Below are 21,064 nucleotides of genomic sequence, written 5' to 3'. Positions count from 1 at the left end.
ATGGGGTTTTATGGGAAAATCCCCATTAAAAATCAAAATTTCAAAAAAATGAAAAAAACTATCAAAATTGTAAGGACCATAACATGCTATGTTAAATCAAAACCGGATTTTATTCTAAAATCCTATTTTTCCTTATTTTATGGGGTTTTTCAAGAGAAAATAACATAATTTACAATAACTTTTGAACCGTAATTTTTACAGAAATGGGATTTGTACCATTTTGTCCAGAATTTAAAGGGCTACAACATACTAAATTTTTATCAAAATCGTTCTGGCCATTTTTAAGAAAATCCGATTTTTCCGTATAAAAATTTCAAAAAAATGAAAAAAAAAACGCCTGGAGATACCATGGATTAGAGCCTACATACCAAATTTCATCGAAATCGGACCACAGGTGTGGTCCCTAGCTCTGTACACATCCAGACACACAGACATCACTTCGAAAACCACTTTTTTGGGTCTAAGGGGACCCAAAACGAATATATCCACTGAAAACTCAAACTCGAAAATTTTGACGAAAACAATACTTTCTCCATATTCTATGGTATAGGGGGAGAAAGTAAAAATCCGTTTTAGCTATAGCTATAATAAATTCTATTCAATTGCCCTCCACCAGTAGTATCCTAATATTTTAAATAGCCAATATAGGCTAAATGTTAACGATTAATAATTTTAAACAGTTATTAAGAGCTGTAAATTATAGGGCTAATGGTAAAATTATAACGAGTAGGTGAAAAAAAATTGCTGCAGTAAAAACATTAAATACTGATACTCTTACGAATGCTACGGATTCATAAAAGTGCTATGGAACGATATATCGTTGTTTGCGTTTCATCCAAAAAGTGCTAAGCGACAATATATCGTTCCTCCGCAACTTTCGATCATGTGAGTTTAAATGGGTACATCGGTTTGTTTCCAAACAGTTGACGTTTTCTTTTGATTCCTGATACGATGGAGGCCCGATATACCGTTCCTTAGCACTTATGAGATGAAAAATTTTATTTTTACGGATTTTCTTTATCGGAGTTTCAAGCGAATATTCAAATTTACAAGCGCACACTAGACTTTGCCCCCGTGGCAAGCCTAGCACTTTTCGGATGAAATAAGTAAATCTCTTTGGAAAATTACAAAAAACAATCCTAGCATCGAAAGGGTAAAGAAGCTATGGTTCAAAGCAAATTTAGGGGCTAATACGTGTTTTAATAAAAAATGGTAACAATAAAACCGATAAACTGAACTTAGTTATTATTGTAAATACAACGCATACAACACCTTTAGCCTGATAATTTACGAAATGTATTTACAATTTAACCAGCGGAATACCGGTGCTTCGCTACGGAAACTTTCAAATTGCTAGAAATATTTAATAAATTAGTGTTTAAGGGGGTTCCCTACCTCAAACTGTTTTCAATTTTCTGCGACCCTGGTGAGTTTAGTTGGAACTACAAGTCGACAAAATATTCCGTACATTATAGCACTTTTCGCCGTGCAAGGTTTTACGCGGTTTCATTTTGCACATACAAAAAATAATCTTTTCTTGAAACTGAAAGTAACTTGATATTTTTAGTTAAATTTCGCACTAATATTGCTTTATTAAAAATCGATAATTTCATAAAAAGATATTATTATTTAACTGTAAAGTTCACTAACTTTGACAAGTCGTTCCCCTTGATTGCGTAAGCATAGACATTTTTTAAAAAGCAAACTTAGTAGAACCACTCTTTATGTACAAAATGGTGTTTGGTTCACAATTTAAATGTTAAAACTAGAATCGCTATATGATACCGCGCGAAGCGGTTTTCTGACGTTTTTCGGCAGGGGTAGGGAACCCTCTTAAGTACCAGATTATCATAGTCTTTTTGTTAAAGTTTAATGGAGTTCCATGGATCAATGAAATCTTATTTATTTCATTTCTGATAGTAACAGGCCCGCGATTCGCTAGTAATGCGCTATGGGCCTGACAGATTGTGCCTTTCTTTATTTTCCTTGTAAGGACAATTTTTCACTTCCATGCACCCCCAACACACCTAAAAACTCTTGTTTCCCTGGGGTGTGTCCGGACACATTTAATAAAGCGGCCCTGATAAAAAACATAAGGCCTATCTTTTCTACAGCCTATACCATAGATACTCCCCCCCCTTAGTAGATTCCTCATCCTTATGGAAAAGCTGAAGCAAATGTTTTGTTAATTCTGTCTGGTGCACTGTAGAGGTGGCGTTTTGTTTACAATTTGTTTATTGTTATTACCATGCAGTTTAACCAAATAAAACGATCTAATCACAAACAATAACTAGTCCCTTGGTTATATAACGAAAAAGTAAAGCAGAAATCATTAAATTAACCCTAAAATAGAAACAAAATTCTGTACACGAAAAACGAGCTTCAAAATTTACAATGGGATGAGAAGTCTACTTGTGTTTGTTAGTCTATGCCTATGGACTGGACACCTTCCTATTTTATTTCTTTAGAGGCAGATTTGCAGAGTAAAACAAAGCCAAAAACTTAACAAATTAGTTTATTTATTTAAAAAAAAAAAATACACACAAAATAAACTCTTTACATGCTATGTACAACTGTATTAGAACAGTATTTTAAAATTCTAAAATTAACTTTTAAAGTTTAAAGAATAGTATTTCTCAACAAAATTTAATTTTGGTTGTCCTTCCCAGCTGTTTGGAATTGTCCGTATTTCTTGCAAACAGAATTTCGTGCTTGCATTGCCTCTTCAGGCCAGGGTGGTTGTCATCAACCTAAAACAGAGACAGCAATATTGTACATTATTCCTATTTGAAAGGGTAAAGCTAGGCGCCCACCAGGCAACTCAGCGGGTGACGCGGCGCGGCGTGGCACGGCGCGACGCGGAGAAAAACTTCCGTCCGCTTCTCCAGGGTTCGCGCCCACCAAGCAACTCTAGCGGAAGCGCGGGGCAGCGCTGAGAATTATTCTTTTGGAGGGGATGCACAGTGCACTTCGATTCGGACCCGAACACTCCCGAAGGGCTCACGATACTTTCCGAAAACACCCGAATGAGCGGCAGACGAGGGGCAGACGCCGTTTCCGTGCCTCTACCCCGCGCCCACCAGGCAACTCAACGGAGGCGCCGCAACACGAGAGGAAGAAATTCTCCACCGAATTCTCACTGCCGGATTCGAGAAGAAGTTTTTTTTCCGCGCCGCGTTGCGCCACCCGCTGGGTTGCTAGGTGGGCGTCAGTCCATAAGATAACATGGCACGGATACGTGGCAACTTTTTTCCACGGCGCCGCGCCGCGCCACCCGCTGAGTTGCCCGGTGGGCGCCTAGCTTAATACGGGTGTGAGGTAAAGGTAGGGCAAATCCCATACAATACAAATGCCAGACACAAAAAGCAGAATACTGTAACTGAATATTGAAATGTGTGTTGCCATTGATTAAATGCGTATAAGAAGGGGACAGATAATGCTTCTACAGTAGTTGTTACCGATTTTGGGGACATAGTTTGGGCCACTGACACTTGGGACGCGGCAGTCGGTCGGTAGTGCACCTCTGAGCACCTTTAAATCATGTAGTATCATAAAATTAATTACAAATAGAAACTACGACCAAACAAACAAAAATGACATATTACACAATTAAAGCAATATTTAAAAACAACCAAACTGCCTTACCGACATGCCCGAGGTGGAGTAGTTCAGGTCGCTAACGCTACTCTGCAACAGCGCTGTTCAGGTAACGGTAGCCTCCATTGAGTGTCTACTTTAGTACGTGTATACTCAAGATGCAACCTTTCGTCATGGAGCTCAAAATTATGAAGGACCAGAAAATAGGTCTTTTGTGACAGTTCCGCTACTTTTTTTACTTAATTTATATGGCACAGCTAAGATTTATATTTTGGCAAACCTCAACTACCGTACTGTTAAGCTATTATTTTTAAAAAGGTAGGTTCGAGTAGAGGGGATGGATTTCTTCCCCACAACCGCCTAAATTTTGTGTACAGAGTATGAACAATTACAGTAGACCCCCTCTTAACCGACCTCGTATTAACCGATAATCGGGTTATCCGCCTTCTATCGTAAAATAATACAGTTTGTTTTAACCGACCTTGCTTTGAGAGCAGCTCGGTTTAACCGCCGCTTTCTAGGAATCTCGGCATTTCCGCTCCCTGGCTGGGCGATGAGAACTTAACCATACGCTTATCTCCACAAGATATGACTAACAATAAGTTATTTTTTGTTGATCACAAAAAATATAGCATAGCCTATTGTCAGTTTGTCATCATTGTTCGTAGCTCGAGCACATCTGATCTGATTTGTTATCTGTGCGGCAAATGTATAACATCATAAAGTGCATTACGATTTTGAAAACTGATTATCTTATCGCCGGAGTAAACAAACAACGCAACTTGTAGGGAAGGCAGGGAAGGGGGGTTAACAACTCCAAGGTCAAGATAGTTTTTGTGCCTCGAGCCTCCAGTGAGAGGCTATAAATCAAGGCTATATATCCTGTCTTGTATCAAAATGGTCGCGTGTATCTTTAATGTCGACAAAAGGTTCTATACTGTATTACGATGTATTTGGAAAGCATCAATTAATACATTACAATACTAAAATTATTAAAATAGAATTTTATTGACTCTTGCCTAGTATTATAATATATTCCACTGAAAGTAGGCCTATTTGACTTAACCGTGTTTTGTGTTGTGTTTATTTGTGACTTTTCTAACAATATGAAAAAGGAGATAAGAGTAGTTTATTTTATAAATAATGCAAGTATGACTTCAAAATAACGATTATATAATTCCAAATGAATAGCACTTAATTATGTTATGATTTTAGGGATTGCCCGTTTTAACCGACCTTTTAAGTTATCCGACCTAGGTCCGGTCCCATTAGGGTCGGTTAAGAGGGGGTCTACTGTATATAGATGAATTACCGAGATATAAAAATGAAAAAGTAAATTGGTCCCAGATCTCGGTCTTACAATAAGACCTATGATAATAGCTTATTCCCTATATTGAAAATTCGCTAAAATTTTCTTTTCATTTTATCATTTTTGGTTACAGTACAAGTTTATTGAAAAACTCAAATGAAAAAAATAACACCAATGAGATTGAATTTTTCTATCTGGTTGTACATCTTGTTTGTGTTTATTTTATAGCCAGCATTGTATGACCCACATGTGGAGGGTACAGTACAGTTTAACATATTTTTTTTAGGGAGAGGAGGAAAAATGCTTTTACGCACACAAGTAGCCAGCCTGTTAGTGCGAGACGTTCGTTTGCTACGCTCACTCACCGGTTGCAAATTAGCTGTTAGCCCCGCCGCAGCAAACCTGCAGACTAAGCGAATTTCCATTTGCCTGATTGAATTTACACTAAAATTTTTCCTTAAAAATATCACATTTATTCCCTATTTAAATAGAATCAGTTTAACACATACTTAGGTTTGCTGCAACAGGGAGGGTAAAAGTGTTTTTTATGTAAATTGTTATAGTTAGTAAGAAATAAAAACATTTTCCAAATTTGGGCAAAAAATGTTAAAAAACAAGCAAACTACAACAGTTTACTTATTCTCCATAAGGATAGCATTAGAATTTTAAATTTACAATTTTTTGGAATTTTCTCCGTAACCATTAGGCGCATTATAACGTTTCAATATACTAAATTATTTGTTTTTTAAGCTCTAGAAAATAGTTTAAAAAGAAATTGCAAAATTTTATGTTTTTTGGGTCAAAAATGGGAAAAACCCATTTTTACCCCATAAAAGCCCCCATAAACCCCCGTTCCTATGGTCCGATCATGCTGGTTCACAAACTCATTCGAATAAACGTAGGTTTACAGGTTTGTACCAAATTTCATCAAAATCGGATCATTTTTGCTCGAGTTATCACGCTAGCGGACACATATTTAAATATATATATATATATATATACCTATAAATATATATGAATTTGAACGGATGGTGTTTTTGGCCTCTAGGGACCTCAAAACGAAAAAAAAATTCGGTCCCGGGTCCAGGTCTTACCATGAGTACTTCGGTAATAGCTTATTCCCTATATGGGAAATTCGCTAAAAATAATAAGTGCTGCAACCTGTTGGTAAACCTATTAACTTTTTAATGTTATTGAAAACCACAGTATCAAATTGTTGAGTTGAATCAGCTGTTAAGATTCTTTAATTCCATTTAAATATGAGTACTCATAAGGTTAACATTGGAAACTCCAGAGCCACTGAGGCGGAGCCCTTTTGACGGATCTGCACCAAACTTCACACAAACCATCCTTGAATAATGCTTTAAAATGCCTGAAAGTTTCATTACAATCTGTCGAGCGGTTTCTGAGTCTGCAAAGGGCAAACAAACATACATTGGATTTTATATATACAGGGTGTTTCAGTAAAGCGTAGCGGGCTATGCAGATTCAGATTCTACATGCAAAAATAAGTTGAAAATTTTGAATAAATTTTTTTCGATTTCGGCTTATTTTAGCCGTAATCCGCCATTTTGTATTTTTTTGAAAATAATTAATAACTCAAAAACCCTTGGAGATATTTTTATGAAACCTGGTATAAACTTTAAGTCTACAGGTATAAACATTCTCCAAAAATATCTTTGATCAGGCTCTACAAATTTCAAAATGGCGACCATTTAAAGTTTTGTTTTAATGGCCGGTTTTCATTGAATTTTACTTTAAAACTTTTAAATGGCCGCCATTTTGAAATTTGATGAGCCTGATCAAAGTTATTTTCGGAGAATGTTTATACCTGTAGATTTAAAGTTTATACCAAGTTTTATAAAAATACCTCTAAGGGATTTTGAGATATTAACTATTTTCACAAAAATACAAAATGGCGGATTACGGCTAAACGAAGCCGAAATCAAAAAAAATTATTCTACATTTTCGACTTATTTTTGCATGTAGAATCTGAATGTGCATAGCTCGCTACGCTTTACTGAAACACCCTGTATAGATTTACGCATGTTTTTGGTGGTTAAAACAAGCTGTCCTTTATTAATCAATAGTAACTAAGAAACTAAAAAAGTAATATTGTTAAGCAAAAAAAAAAAAAACTCCTGTAACCTACTAGTTTTAAGTTATATTATTGTGTTTTTATTGACGCCATTGTATTTTTCTCAGAAACTCATTTTTTATACGTACCAATAGTTATCCAAGTATTGAGTCAGTATTGATTGGTTTAGTTAGTTCTCATTTTCATGTTGAAAAAATCCATTTTTTCAGTAGCCACCTAGTCCATATACATCTTGTAAAATTAACGGCTGAAAAATCAATACCGGTATGCTGTTAAAATGTCCCATAGCTTGGGAGCATATTAATTATCCAACTCTCTATTCACTATGTAAATAAAAGAAACTGAGACTTAGGTTTGCTGTGAAAGGCGGAGTTATACTCCCCGCAAACTTTCGTGGCGGCTGAGGGATTAGGACGGCCGGGTGGTGGCCCGGCCCCTAATTAGCCCTCGCTCGGCTGCACTGGGTTTTGACCATGAGTCAAGCACTAGGCGTAATGCATAGATGATAGAGTTTTTGTATATCACCATAAAGTGTATTAAATAACGTCATTTTTGTAACCTGCATCAAATAACAAGAACATTGAGCCCAAACACGAAATAATTACGATGATTTTAAGTATATACAGTACTTGGTTTTAAAATAAGAGCCAGTTTTTAGAACAAGATATACAGTGTGTAAATTAAGTATTGAAACAAATCTTTATTTTTAAAACCGAAATAGATAGAAATGTTCTGTTTGTGGCAATAATTGTTAACAAAGGTCCCGCAATTTTTTACATCAAAAATAATTTTTTTTTTAACCCCCCTTACAGGGTAGGGGGTAGAGGGTGACTTATTTTTTTTTAATAGCAACCCCTATTGAGTGACCCCTCATTTTGAAGGGTTTGTCAAAAGAAACACAATGACGCAATTCCGAGGTGAATAACTCACCCCTAACCAAAATGGCGGATATTCCAAAATGGGTGTTTTTTTACAAATATAAAATTTTGGAATGGCTGCCATTTAGGCTAGGGGTGAAATATCTACCGCGGATTTGCGTCATTGTTTTTCTTTTAACAAATCCTTTAAAATGAGGGGTCACTCAATAAGGGTTGTTATTAAAAAAAATAAGTCACCCCAACCCCCTACCCTGTTAAAGGGGTTGAAAAAATATTGTTGATGTAAAAATTTGCGGAACCTATGTTAACAATCAATTCCACAAACTATTTCAATATAATATATTTCTATCTATTTCGGTTTAAAAAATACAGATTTCTTTCCATTATTTGTGAAATTGGTGCTTTTTCCCATACAGTAAATCAAATTTTGGAATGCCTGCCATTTTGGCTAGGGACCTCGGATTTGCGTCATTGAGTTTCTTTTGGCAAACCCTTCAAAATGAGGGGTCACTCAATAGGGGTTGCTATTTGAAAAAAAATTAGTCACCCCCTACCCACTACCCTGTTAGGGGGGTAAAAAAATATTTTTGATGTAAATAATTGCGGAACCTTTGTTTACAATTATTGTAAGAAACAGAATATCTCTATCTGTTTCGGTTTTAAAAATACAGATTTGTTTCAATACTTAATTTACACACTGTATATTTAAGGTTACTGTATGCACTAACTATATGCAATTTACAATTATGTACGGTACAGAGAATATTGTCCAAATCACGCCGGAGATGAATGTGAAACAAAAGGATAATTATTGCGATATTATTAAATACAGGCCTACACTTTGTTTTAGTATAAAATCGTAGAATAAATTATATACATTTTAGACGATTTAAAAACTATTCACAATACTGTTCAAAATCCATTTACTATTATGTTATCCAGATCCACTCATGAGCTGAATGTGTTACAAAATATTTTCTATATTAACAAGTACAAACCTAAACGTTTTTAAAGGATAATACACAGTTTTCAGATCAAGATATATATCTAAGAGTATTTACAAATTATTTACATTACTGTTCACTAACTATTTGCAATTATATACATAGAATTGTTGGTTCTCGCAAGTGCTAGAGGTGAAACCATTTCCCTGAAAAGAAATATCTGTTAGCACCATGCCGTAATCGTAATATATATGTATTCATCTAAAAACGATATATTATTCTCAAACAAAGTGTAGGCCTGTACTTAATAATATCACAATTATTTGGTATCACATTCAGCTCCTGCGTGACTTTGGACGACATTCTCTGAACATAATTGTAAATAGTAAATAGTTAGTGAACAGTAGTGTAAATAGTTTGTAAATACAGTAACCTTAAAATACCTTGTTCTAAAAACTGGCTCTTATTTTAAAACTAAGTATATACTTAAAATCATCTTAATTATTTCGTGTTTGGGCTCAATGTTCTTGTTATTTTATGGAGGTTACAAAAATGACGTTATTTAATACACTTTATGGTGATATACAAAAACTCTATCATCTATGCATTACGCCTAGTGCTTGACTCATGGTCAAAACCCAGTGCAGCCGAGCGAGGGCTAATTAGAGGCCGGGACACCACCCGGCCGTCCTAATCCCTCAGCCGCCACGAAAGTTTGCGGGGAGTATAATGGTAGTTTTAAACTTAAGTCCTAGACTACATAGTGGGAGGGAGTAGGCCTAAATAGTAATGTTAGTTGTATTATGCTTTACAGTTATTTATTTATTTACAACATTTTTCCAAACATCAGAGAATGTCAATGTAGGAACTAGTTCATACTCTGCTGCAGTGAAGAATCTGAGGATCAATAGTGAATAGTCTTGAAGATCAGAGATGCTTTATAACTTGTAACAGTCTTCAGTGAGCAGATTCAATAGTCGCAAAGGAGAAGTGCAAAACTTTTATTTATGAAATATAACAAATCAAGAATGATCACAACCGTCAACACCTGCAAAACTAAATATGAAGTAGGAAGTAGGCCAGTGAATATACTTTGTGGTTGGCTGACCAGGATTTGCTTTTAAAATAATATAATATATAAGACTTACCGTCTTGAAGCAATCCAGTTTTTGTACTCAGTGTACAGCTGTTTCGGCTTCATAAAGCCATCTTCAGCACATTCTTCCAGAGGTCAATTCATTATAAATATGCGAACATTCTGGTTCTTGTCAACTTTTTACAACACAATTTACACAACATAAAAGATGAAAACATAAACTTTGGTAGGCATACCCTACTTGTATGTCGCGACATAACCTCACTTTTGACATGTGCTCAACTGACAGACAACAGACAAATTTCTGTTGTCAACAGACAAACCAGAATGTTCGCATATTTATAATGAATTGACCTCTAGAAGAATGTGCTGAAGATGGCTTTATGAAGCCGAAACAGCTGTACACTGAGTACAAAAACTGGATTGCTTCAAGACGGTAAGTCTTATATATTATATTACCAGTGAATATGATATGGCAAGGAAAATGATATGAAAAGGATATTAAGGTAAATAACCACAAAGTAAACCTAAATATATTATTAATTAGATACAGTAGAACTTCCACTATCCTAATCAATTGGGATAGTCCAGGACCTGACTAGGGTTCTGTGTGCATGTCGTGTATAGAGAATTTTGCTGTTGCATTTCAATAAAGGTGTCTAAAGCCGCGTTTACACCGGAGTTTGAAACACGAGTTGCAAACAAAAATTGCAAACACCTCTAAAAACACACATTTTTAGACAAAACATTTCGCTGTTGCAAACAGTTTTTCAGTGTTTGCAACAGAAATTTTTGTTTCCACTTGAAGTCGGTAAAGATCAAAGGAAGTTGCAAACTCTTTGTTTGCAACACTAGTTTCGGTCAATATGAGCCGTTGAAACACGAAACAGAAACATTTCTCTGCCATCCCCTATGCTACCACCTCCAGTCTCACTCACGTGATCACTCGCACCACCATGTATCTCGATTCAGTGTTTAATTAATCGGGAAAATGCTGTTTGACTGTCAATGAATTAACACTAATCTCAAATGACAAGGTCGTCTGATCTAAAAATAACAATAACGTCTCATGTGAATTAAAAGGGTTATAATTAACTCCTTGCTATCTTTAAAAATTAATAATAATTTTAATTTGATGATTTATACAATCACCGATGTTCACCCAGCATCGTCTCGCCTATGTTGCTTTGACAACACGACACACGCCGCCACGGCAAAAATAACATCCTCGACACTTGACATCCTCAAAAGGACTAATCTGAAGAACCAGAACGAGGCGAGTCATAATCAAGGTCGAAATTATTTCAAACAATTTCATGAAACATGGAAACAAATCATGAAATAAAAATTGCAAACATTTATTTGAAACTACTGTTTGCAACTGCTGTTTGCAATAAAAGTTTGCAACTTTTTGTTTGAAGCTCCGGTGTAAACGCGGCTTTAGGAAATGTTTTCCACTCGGGTGTCAAGTTCGCAGCTGGTACGTTTTTGAGCTATGACGTCATCAAGATGGCGGCTCGGCAATTTTTAAATGCATATATTTCGCAATCCGTTTAACGGATCGGGATGATTCTTTTTTTGTTTGAAAGATATTTTTACAAGCCATCTTTTTTGTATTTACACATTTGTTGTAAACTTAATATTTACCGCACAATATTGAAAAACGTAGTTTTTATTGTTATTATATTTATTGTTTTGCTTATAGCTCCTTAACCGCTGATAAAATCAAATACCACCCGTTGCAAAAGTTGCAGATAATTCTATACCCTTTCCAATGATACCAAACAATATGTGATTAGACCTAAAAATAAAGCAAAGAGATTGAATAAACTGTAAAAAACACTGAAAGTGGTGTACGGTCCGGGAAAGATTTAGTCCTGGACATGACTAGGGTTCTGTGTGCATGTCGTGTATAAAGAATTTTGCTTTTGCATTTCAATATAGGTGTCTTAGGAAGTGTCTTCCACTCGGGTGTCAAGTCCGCGCCTGTTACGTTTTCCAGCTATGACGTCATCAAAATGGCGGCTAGGGCAATTTTTAAATGCGTATATTTCGCATACCGTTCAACGGATCGGGATGATTCTTTTTTTGTTTGAAAGATAATTTTACAGGAAATGTTTTTTGTATTTACACTTTTGTAGTCAACTTAAAATTTATCTCACTATATTAAAAAACGTGGTACAGGACTAGGACTGTATCACATCCGGTTGAAAAAAATTTTGTTAATTGAATTTAATAGTCGAGGGATTAAACGGAAAATAGATAGAGTGGAGCCGAGCGTTTAGTATTGCACGCCCGTGAGTGAGATTATGGAATTTGCCGCAATCACGGCTTCTGCCCTTTTAATAACTATTCTTATTAGGCTACAATGGTTTGTTTTAGCGAATTTCCCATATAGGGAATAAGCTATTACCGTAGTACTCATGGTAAGACCTGGACCCGGGACAGATTTTTTTTTTCGTTTTGAGGTCCCTACAGGTCAAAAATAGCATCAGTTCAAATTCATATATATATACATATATTTATATATATACAGTAGAGTCCCGCAAACATAACGTAATGTGGACTGGAAGGGTGCCGAGTTTGTGAAATGCCGGGTTCGAGAACTAGGGTTAAAAACAAGAACAATATAATTTTTAAGCTTATTAACTACCTCTTTTATTTAAATTTATATTACAAGTTAGTATTAAGTCATCAGATATAGTACAACAAATCATTTGTACAAGCTGAGAATGATTTGACTTGAGCTGGCTTGAGTCCATGTTTAACTCGGACTCAAAAAATCACTAATTTTTGAGCCGGGTGATGGCCGAGTTATCCAGACTGCCGGGTTATCGAGTGCCGAGTTTGGGGGACTCTACTGTATTTATATATATATATGTGTCCGTTAGCGCGATAACTCCAGCAAAAATGATCCGATTTTGATGAAATTTGGTACAAACGTGTAAACCTACGTTTATTCGAACGAGTTCGCAAACCAGCATGATCGGACCATGGGAACGGGGGTTTATAGGGGCTTTTATGGGGTAAAAATGGGTTTTTCCCATTTTTGACCCAAAAAACTTTAATTTTTGCAATTTCTTTCCAAACTATTTTGTAGAGCTTAAAAAAACAAATAATTTAGTATATTGAAGCGTTTTAATGCGCCTAATAGTTACGGAGAAAATTCAAACAAATTGTAAATTTAAAATTCCCATGTTATTCTTATGGAGGATAAGTAAACTGTTGTAGTTTGCTTATTTATTAACATATTTTGCCCAAATTTGGAAAATGTTTTTATTTCTTACTAACTATTAACATTTTACATAAAAAAACACTTTAACCCTCCCTGTTGCAGCAAACCTAAGTATGTGTTAAACTGATTTGATTTAAATAGCAGGGAATAAATGTGATATTTTTAAGGAGACATTTTAGTGTAAATCCAATCAGGCAAATGGAAATTCGCTTAGTCTGCAGGTTTGCTGCGGCGGGGGTATTTTTTTTTTTTTTTTTTTTACTATTTGAGTAGTAGGCGATTTGGATGGTTGGAGTTATACTGTATGTGAAAGTTCCCAATACAATTATTTACTTCCCGACCATCAGGCCTAGGGTTACTTAATTTATCACTTCCTCACAACAATTTGGAGTTTAAGAACTACAATTCAAATGTCAAAAACGTGTTATTGTACGGCTGTGAAACCTTGAAAACGAATAAATCAACAACAAACTACAAGTATGCATAAATAGCCTAGTAAGAAAGATGTTAAATATTAGATGGCCAGAAACAATAACATACAAGGAACTGTGGCACCAAACAACCCAAATATTGTACCTATAGGATTGTAGATAAGAAGGAAATGACAATGGGTGACAAGATTTATTTATTTATTAAGATTAAGGTGAATGACAAGATTTATTTATTTATTTATTAAGATTAAGGTGGATGTTCTCAAAGAACCCGTGGAATGGAACCCTGCTGGTAAAAGAAGAGCTGGAAGACCTAGAATACTTTGAGAAGGACACTGTTGGAAGGTAGAGGCAAGACATGATATCAAGAGAATGGCGACCAACAGGTTGAAGTGGGGACAAACAATGAAGAACCAATACTCCAGGAGTCTACAGGGTTGGGTTGTCACATTTTAGTATTAAACTTCAGACTTTGAAACCTCTAGTTATTATCATTGACAACACGTGTGAACCAGCCATCAATGAGGCATACATGAGATTATTTTGCATGTCTGTGTGTGATAATACTTTTGGAAAAGTGTTTGTTCATGGAAAATGTTAAGTTTTCCATAGTAACTGATACCACAGAGTAAGGTAAAGAGGAAACCCGCATATGAGACGACTGTGTGCGTTCAGCTCTGCCAGAAATGTACTTGTGACAAGCAAGTGACGACCACTGAGCGGAAATCCCTATCTGATAGGAGACCCCTTCCTCCCCTCCCTTCCTCCACCGTGAGCGTTGTAGAACATGATGGCGAGGGGGTGGTGTTGGACTTTGCCCTAGACACTCAGCACTAGTGTACCATTGAATGTTACCTTACGTCTCTTAGCTGTTACAAATAATATTTAAGTACACCATACCAAAGCGATTTTACTTACATATATTAAACAGCAGATATCCTTCCCAACGTAAGCTCTAATCATTTTTGAAAGTAATAAATTTGACCAACTTTTTTCTAATTTGTATTCCTTTTTCTCTTTCTATTTCTTTTTCTATTTCATCTTGTTTATCTGTATCCTTGGCTATTGTCTTTATTGTTCTTGCATAGCTGTGGTCCATATTCCTATTTACTTCATTGTTACCAGTCAAATTTAACAAATTTAAATACACTACAGAGTTGATAGTGTCATTTAATTTCAGATTTGTAACTTCATCCTTTAACTGTTTTACCAACGCTAAGGAATTTTTAAGTTTTACTTTTCTGCGCAAGAGTCTCATCTGTAAACGTTTTACTTTTTTTCTCAGCATTTTTTCTGTTATAGTACTTGAAAACGAGGTTTGCGTTTGACGATTTATATTTTTCAAAGGGGTGCTCTCTTTGTTGTTCCTCAGCTCCAATTCAGAAGTTTGGCTTGCAGCTTCAATGGTTCTATGCTGCGACACAGTAGTTTGGGCAGGAGCTTTAAAATGTATGTGCTGCGACACAGTAGTTAGACTTTTAGGTTGAATGTTTCTGTACTGTGATTCTGTAGTTCCCATTTGACTGGTCTCCTTTGTTGTCTACAACAAACAAAAAAGCTGGATTTGTAATTTTAACTAGTATTAGAATCTTGATATTTAAAAGCTATCTTTGTTTTGTTCAACTTTTAAAATTTATTTTCACAAAATGGCAGAGGAAATAAGGAATTTAAAAAATTACCTATGTTATTTAACTATCTAGGTGTTCATAGTTTGTTTTAGCAGTTAATTAATCACTTTAAGTAAGCTGAGTGCACCAGTGAATGACTGTTTATGCTTGAGTTTCCACTAGCCTACATCTCCACTACATTGTTGTATTAGTTTCCACTTGAGTAGCCGTCATAGGAAAACAGGACTACACAACATCATAGGAAATAGTTTAAACTCTTGAACTATACATATACACAAATTTCTTAATTTCATTCTATATTATTGACATTTGGTCAAACACACTTTTGGACTTCCTGTAGCAGCAATTCTAGGTATTCTTTAATCAATCTAGTCTTATATAAACGGTGAAATATGAATTTTCTTTTATATTTAAGTCAAAATCAAAGTAAAATAATTTGAATTTGAACTCACCGAACTGGAGTTTGCCGTCTTTGCCACATACTCATGGTCAGCAATTACTGGTTCGCAAACCACTGCTGCACAGTCCCCGGCGTCCTTCTAGGTAAAAAAAAAAACACTCCATGAACTTTAAAATTAATGTTAAAGACATAACATGTACAGTAGACTCCCTCTTATCCGGACTCCTTGGGACTGAGGCCAGTTCGGATAACGGTTTTTCCGGTTAAACCGACGTCCCCACAAAACTCGTTAAAACGGAATGTTTACTGTGATATTCGATTTAAGTTTAGGAGAGTATTGTATTAAGACAGAGATTGTTTATCACTGGTCTAGGGTGCAATCTTCTCTGGTCCCACGAGAACAGTTGTTTCAGTACCGCCCACTTCCTGCCAATCTAGTCCGGTTAAACCAATATGCTGATAAAAATTGTCCTGTTAAAGAGATGTCATTTCCGCCGAGCGTAGTCTGGTCAAACCAATGTCTGGTTAAAAAGTTGTCCGGATAAGAGGGAGTCTACTGTATTACATGTTTCAAATTTTGGTTTCTTCTAATAATAAATTTACAGTTAAGCCATAATTATTTTTAAGTAGGTAGGTATAGTAAATTCATATTATTAAGTGGTAAGGTTTAGTGTTTTGAGGAAACTGGTCCTCTGATGTTTTCATGTGTCAGCGTTTGAAAAAAGCTGGATAAGCTTCTTAAATTTTTAAAGTCAATTCGGTCATACTTAATACATCTCTTAATGTAGTCCTAAGAGTGACATATGAATCATCATCAAACACAAAGAAACAATCATAGAATCAGCAGCACTCTAACTTTTTTTTCTTAAAAGGTACAAATAGGGGTACCGGTACATAGTTGTATTTGGTCAACAGTTTTTTTTTTTTTTTTTTTTTTTTTAAGACTTGTCCTTTATTGGTCTTAAAAGTGGTTAGAGCGCCTTTAAGTTAGGTAATTCAAGTTGATAATGATTGTTGGGCTGATTTGATACTAGGCATTTAAGTTTAGATTATTTATTAAAATTTGGCAAAAAAGCTATAAACAAAACTCACCTTAGTGGCATCAGGATTTTGAGTACGTGGACGCTTTCTTTTTCCTTTGTTGTCCTTATTGAATGAGAAAACTGTTGGTATTGCGTCTGGTTTCAGAAGTTTTATTAAGGCTCCAGGTCGTACTACGTAATCTTGCTCAGTAAAATGTTTGCTGCAGAGGGCACTGTGAATCGTTGCTCTCCAATCCTCACTTCTCCCCACAGCCTTTTCCCATTCTTTGAAAATTTCTGGACGGAGATGTGGGAATCTGAAATTGAAAGGACCACCTCAGTTAGATACCCAACTTTAATCCATTTTACTCTGCACAACTTAGTTTTTATTAATCATAAATTTTGAAACTAGCGATAACCATCCAATTTCCGGATCTCCAAAATGCCTTCAATAGCTATTTCCACACTTGTGCGATTTTCTATTCAACTTTTTTTTTTACTTTGATTTCGATTTGGGTCTTAACGCACACAGGTGAAGCATGCTTGTAGAGCATGCTGCGTGAGTGTTCACATATGGCACTATAACCTTCTTCTCGCAGAAGAGTATTTAAAGTTATGTAGAAGATGTGACCAATATTGGGGTGGCTGTATTATAATTTATATAAGTGTGATTTGATTATGAATCGCGACGCTGTGGCAGTTGCTGGAATCAGTGTTGCTTGTTTATTAATATAGAAAGTGTCCAATCGCAAAAGAAATGCTCGTTCTGTCATTAAAGATGTCGGTATGTTGTATGTCGTGTGCATTAAGGATGAAATTAAAACAAGACACTTTTCAATGTTAGGTACCTAGTTTGGAGCCTTATGAAAATGCTTTGTTTAAACATTTCACTAGAATGTCTAAAGATTATTTTGTGTTACCTGTACAATAATGTGTATGATTATATAGGACACTGCACAATGCAATAAACAAGTTAAAACTACTCAAATCAACCTTAAGCAGCACGGTAAAACTCAAGAACATAACCAAAGTTTTGGTTCTGCTTGCTTTGCGGCATGCATTTCAGAAACTACTCGGTTTTTTCAGAAAAAAAAGCAGACTTTTCCACATGCATCATGGGCTCTAACGCATGCGTCAAGAGCATGTAAAATCGCACAAGTGTGGACATGGTTAATAGCCTATATCTAATACTACTTGTCAAACTAGATCAACTAATCAACATAGTTTGGCTTAGCCTATATACTTAAGTTAAGTGGATAAAAGATTAAGTTACCAATCAAGTAAACCACCAGATTGACAGAAAGCTGTAGAAGTAGAATTTTTGAAAACTCCTGAGAACAAAAATCAAGATCCTAGCTACAGACATCATGGAACTCCGCAATGATCGGTCACTTGGACAAAATCTTAAACAGCATCTAAGTTTAGGCCTACTTGAAAAATCTTACTTTTATATGACAGAATTTAATGATGACCAGAATTGTCCCATTAGGCCATACACAATTAAACTTTCAAGCCTATTCACTACCCTATCCTACTTCATCTACGCCTACAATGAGTATTTACCTTATTAGGTACCAAAGTTGGGATGTTTACCAGCATAGCTGGATTAACTGCTTTGATTTTTTAAATGAATATTTTCAACTAAACTTGTTCTTGTATCTTACAAAGAATCAAAAGTAAACTATTTCAAAGCAAACATGGCAGGTGACAACAGCGATTAGTATTCTGTCATCAAAATACTCTTTCACAGAGTACGGTGGTAAGTTTTAGGAGAAGCTTATCTCGTACAACCGCAAACGTTTTTTTCCAAAAACTGCTTTTTGGGAGAATCTTTTTACAACGTACAAGAAAAAGCAGGGAAACATCACTGGATTTCCTGTGAGACGGAATCTAGGAATATCAATTAAGCTTTTATATTTATTTTTCTGCTGTGTGTGTTACAGCTATGAACAATGAAATCTCCTCTAGTCTTTAGTAGCTTAATGTTGGACTAGCCATTTACAAGGGATACACTGTAGCCTTCTAAGGATTTGCTTACAATGTTCCAAAGGAGCACTAGATTTTATGGCTCTCATGGCAGATTTTTGTAGCCCAAGTACTTCATCCTGACTCACGGCCATAGAGAAGTAGGCCTACCGGTATGCCATAAAGTTAGGTGCCGTGATGGATGGCTATTCGGAAAGCTTCACTTAAGCTATTCAGTCTAACCCAGCAGAAAGACAACTGTAGATAACTTTTTACGTAAGTTACCAATCAAAAAACTCCATTCACCCTATATACCGGGACTCCAATTGAAATAAAAGTTGTGCACACTATGGTTTAACTTATAATACTGTACCTGGACAGGTAAATTTAGCTCTTTTAACCCTCCAAGTGTCCATAGTTTAGGCCTTAATGTCCACCTATTTTTGGCGCATTTGCAAGGTTTTATTAAAACGGATCTGAGAAGCTTAAAACAATGTTAATTCTAATGTTCTATATACCATTTTGTTTGGAAAATCATGGGCTTCAATATTATATATAAAACATAAGGAACATTTTTTCAAAAAAAAAATTTTTAGGTAAAAAAAATATAATTTTGAAAATTTTCAAAAAAAAAATAAGTTCGCGCTCAATGAAATTGTATAAATTATAGGCCTATAAATATTTGAAAATAGCCACTTTGTTCTAAATTTTATGAGGATTACAAATATATAATAATATAAGGAAGTATATTTGCAAATAAATAAGTTATGGGCAAAAAACTGATTTCAGTACATAGCGTTTAGCTAAGAATGCATAGCCTAACCATAGCTAGGAATCTGGCTGATAATTTACATCAATATCACTACCTACTTCTTCAGGATCATCAACCAGCACTTCAAAACCACTTAAATCTTCTTATAATGCACCACGTATATCACTACTTTTGATTTTTAACACTAAAACAATGATAAACGTAATAAAACACATCAGTCATCGGTCCGGGGGAACCTAGCTGTTTACAAATACACGCACGTCAGCTGTCTGCTACAATATTTTCGGAACTAAAATGAATATCGCTTAGAGACAGACCTCTGGAGAAAGCTTAGAATATTACGGAAAGAACGATACCTAACTCGATCCAGTTCAATCCGATTCAGTCAGTCATAGAGCCTTCGCCGTAAACGATGTCTGCGTGTCGAAAAATCGACAAGTAACACTACACAAAGTGTGCTGCTTGTCGAATTTTCGTCAAGTAACACTGGGAGGGTTAAACTAAAATCAAAATCAACTGTTCCTAGCCTATGCATTTCTTTAAGAATCCCTACAACACCAGGCAGAGAAACATGCTGGATGTTCCCCGTGTTAGGCTCTCCAAGACAGCCGCTACATACCAAATTCAGGGGCTAAAGTTCTTTAACAATCTGCCAATGGCCATTAGGGGCTGGAAAAGGGGTCATCTCAAGGACAAGCTAATGTCGCTAATTAAAGAGAGAGCCTACTACAGCATCTTTGAGTTCATGGATGATAAGGAAATAGCAAATATGCGGTAGCCATCTTTTCCATCATCCCTGGAAGTCATTTTTAACTTGTATATAGGTATGTATATATATTGATTTTTATATCTAGGCTATACGGTTTTACACGTTGTGGACTTATTTTTCTTTTGTGCGTGTAAAAGAAATGTTTTTATTTTCTTGTCGAGACGCAATCTATCCCTTTTTTGGGTAAAAGATGAAGAAGGAGTAAGTAAACTGTAAGTAAGTAAGAGTAAGTTAGGCATAGGACAAAGAACATAGAGCTGACATAATGTGAGTAAAATTTAACTAGGCTATAGGCTAGTAAACTAGGTATGATTACCATAATACAAGCATTTAATTTTAGTTAATAGTTCACATTTGAATGCACCTGTTTTCATCAATAAAGCCTAAACAGTATTTATGCTTTTCTGAAGGCCTAACCAAGTTGAAGCTTAGTGGGCCTGACATTTCTTGATAACCTAATTAAAAACTTACTTGTGAAACTGGATATCATTTCCTTTGCTGTACTTTTCATTGCACCCAAATGCAACACAACAACGCACCATATTCAAAACTGAAACATTATTTATTATATACCTAAAAAAATCATAGGCTAGGCCATCTTTTTCAAGACAACAATCAAACTTCTTCATTCATTCTGTCATTCGACATTGCACAATCAAGGAGAAAGAATTAATTAATTATCGAAGAAGAAGAAGTGGAAGAAGAAAAAAGGCTGTGCTAAACGCAAAAAAGTTGCCAATGTTTTTAGGGTTTGATTCTAAACATGAAGCCTGCTAAAGCAGAAACTTCCCAATGCACTAAAAACGAAAAATACCATGAAGTGAGCATGAAATACCCTATTTTACCCACTAAAATAGAACACCCACAAAAATACCCACTATAGCTTAAAATACCCACAAAGTGGGTAATTACCCACCAAT

At 35.5% G+C, this 21,064-nt stretch overlaps 1 protein-coding gene across 3 annotated transcripts; it reads right to left on the bottom strand.

The window, feature by feature from the left end:
* Positions 1-2,497: 2,497 nt before the first annotated feature.
* Positions 2,498-20,781, bottom strand: LOC128988065 (THAP domain-containing protein 5-like). 3 transcript variants are annotated; one of them, XR_008490331.1, is made up of 6 exons: positions 20,616-20,781; positions 16,709-16,955; positions 15,669-15,755; positions 14,507-15,128; positions 7,133-7,251; positions 2,498-2,750 (listed from the first exon to the last, which is right to left on the bottom strand). XR_008490331.1 is itself a non-coding variant. In XM_054409253.1 (5 exons), the coding sequence occupies exons 1-4, from the start codon at positions 20,771-20,773 to the stop codon at positions 14,544-14,546; spliced, it is 1,077 nt and encodes a 358-aa protein (XP_054265228.1). In that variant the 5' UTR covers positions 20,774-20,781; the 3' UTR covers positions 2,498-2,750; positions 14,507-14,543. The 3 variants fall into 3 exon arrangements, 2 of the variants coding, with proteins under 2 accessions (XP_054265228.1, XP_054265229.1); XM_054409253.1 differs by lacking the exon at positions 7,133-7,251; XM_054409254.1 differs by lacking the exons at positions 7,133-7,251; positions 20,616-20,781 and adding an exon at positions 20,509-20,608.
* Between the last annotated feature and the right edge of the window lie 283 nt (positions 20,782-21,064).

This window comes from Macrosteles quadrilineatus, unplaced genomic scaffold (genome assembly GCF_028750875.1).
Source record: "Macrosteles quadrilineatus isolate MER2022 unplaced genomic scaffold, UCM_ALF_1.0 Scaffold_2__2_contigs__length_208266976, whole genome shotgun sequence".
NCBI lineage: Eukaryota > Metazoa > Arthropoda > Insecta > Hemiptera > Cicadellidae > Macrosteles > Macrosteles quadrilineatus.
The sequence above is the reverse complement of the archived record's forward strand: the minus strand, read 5'-3'. Positions and strand labels throughout refer to the sequence as shown.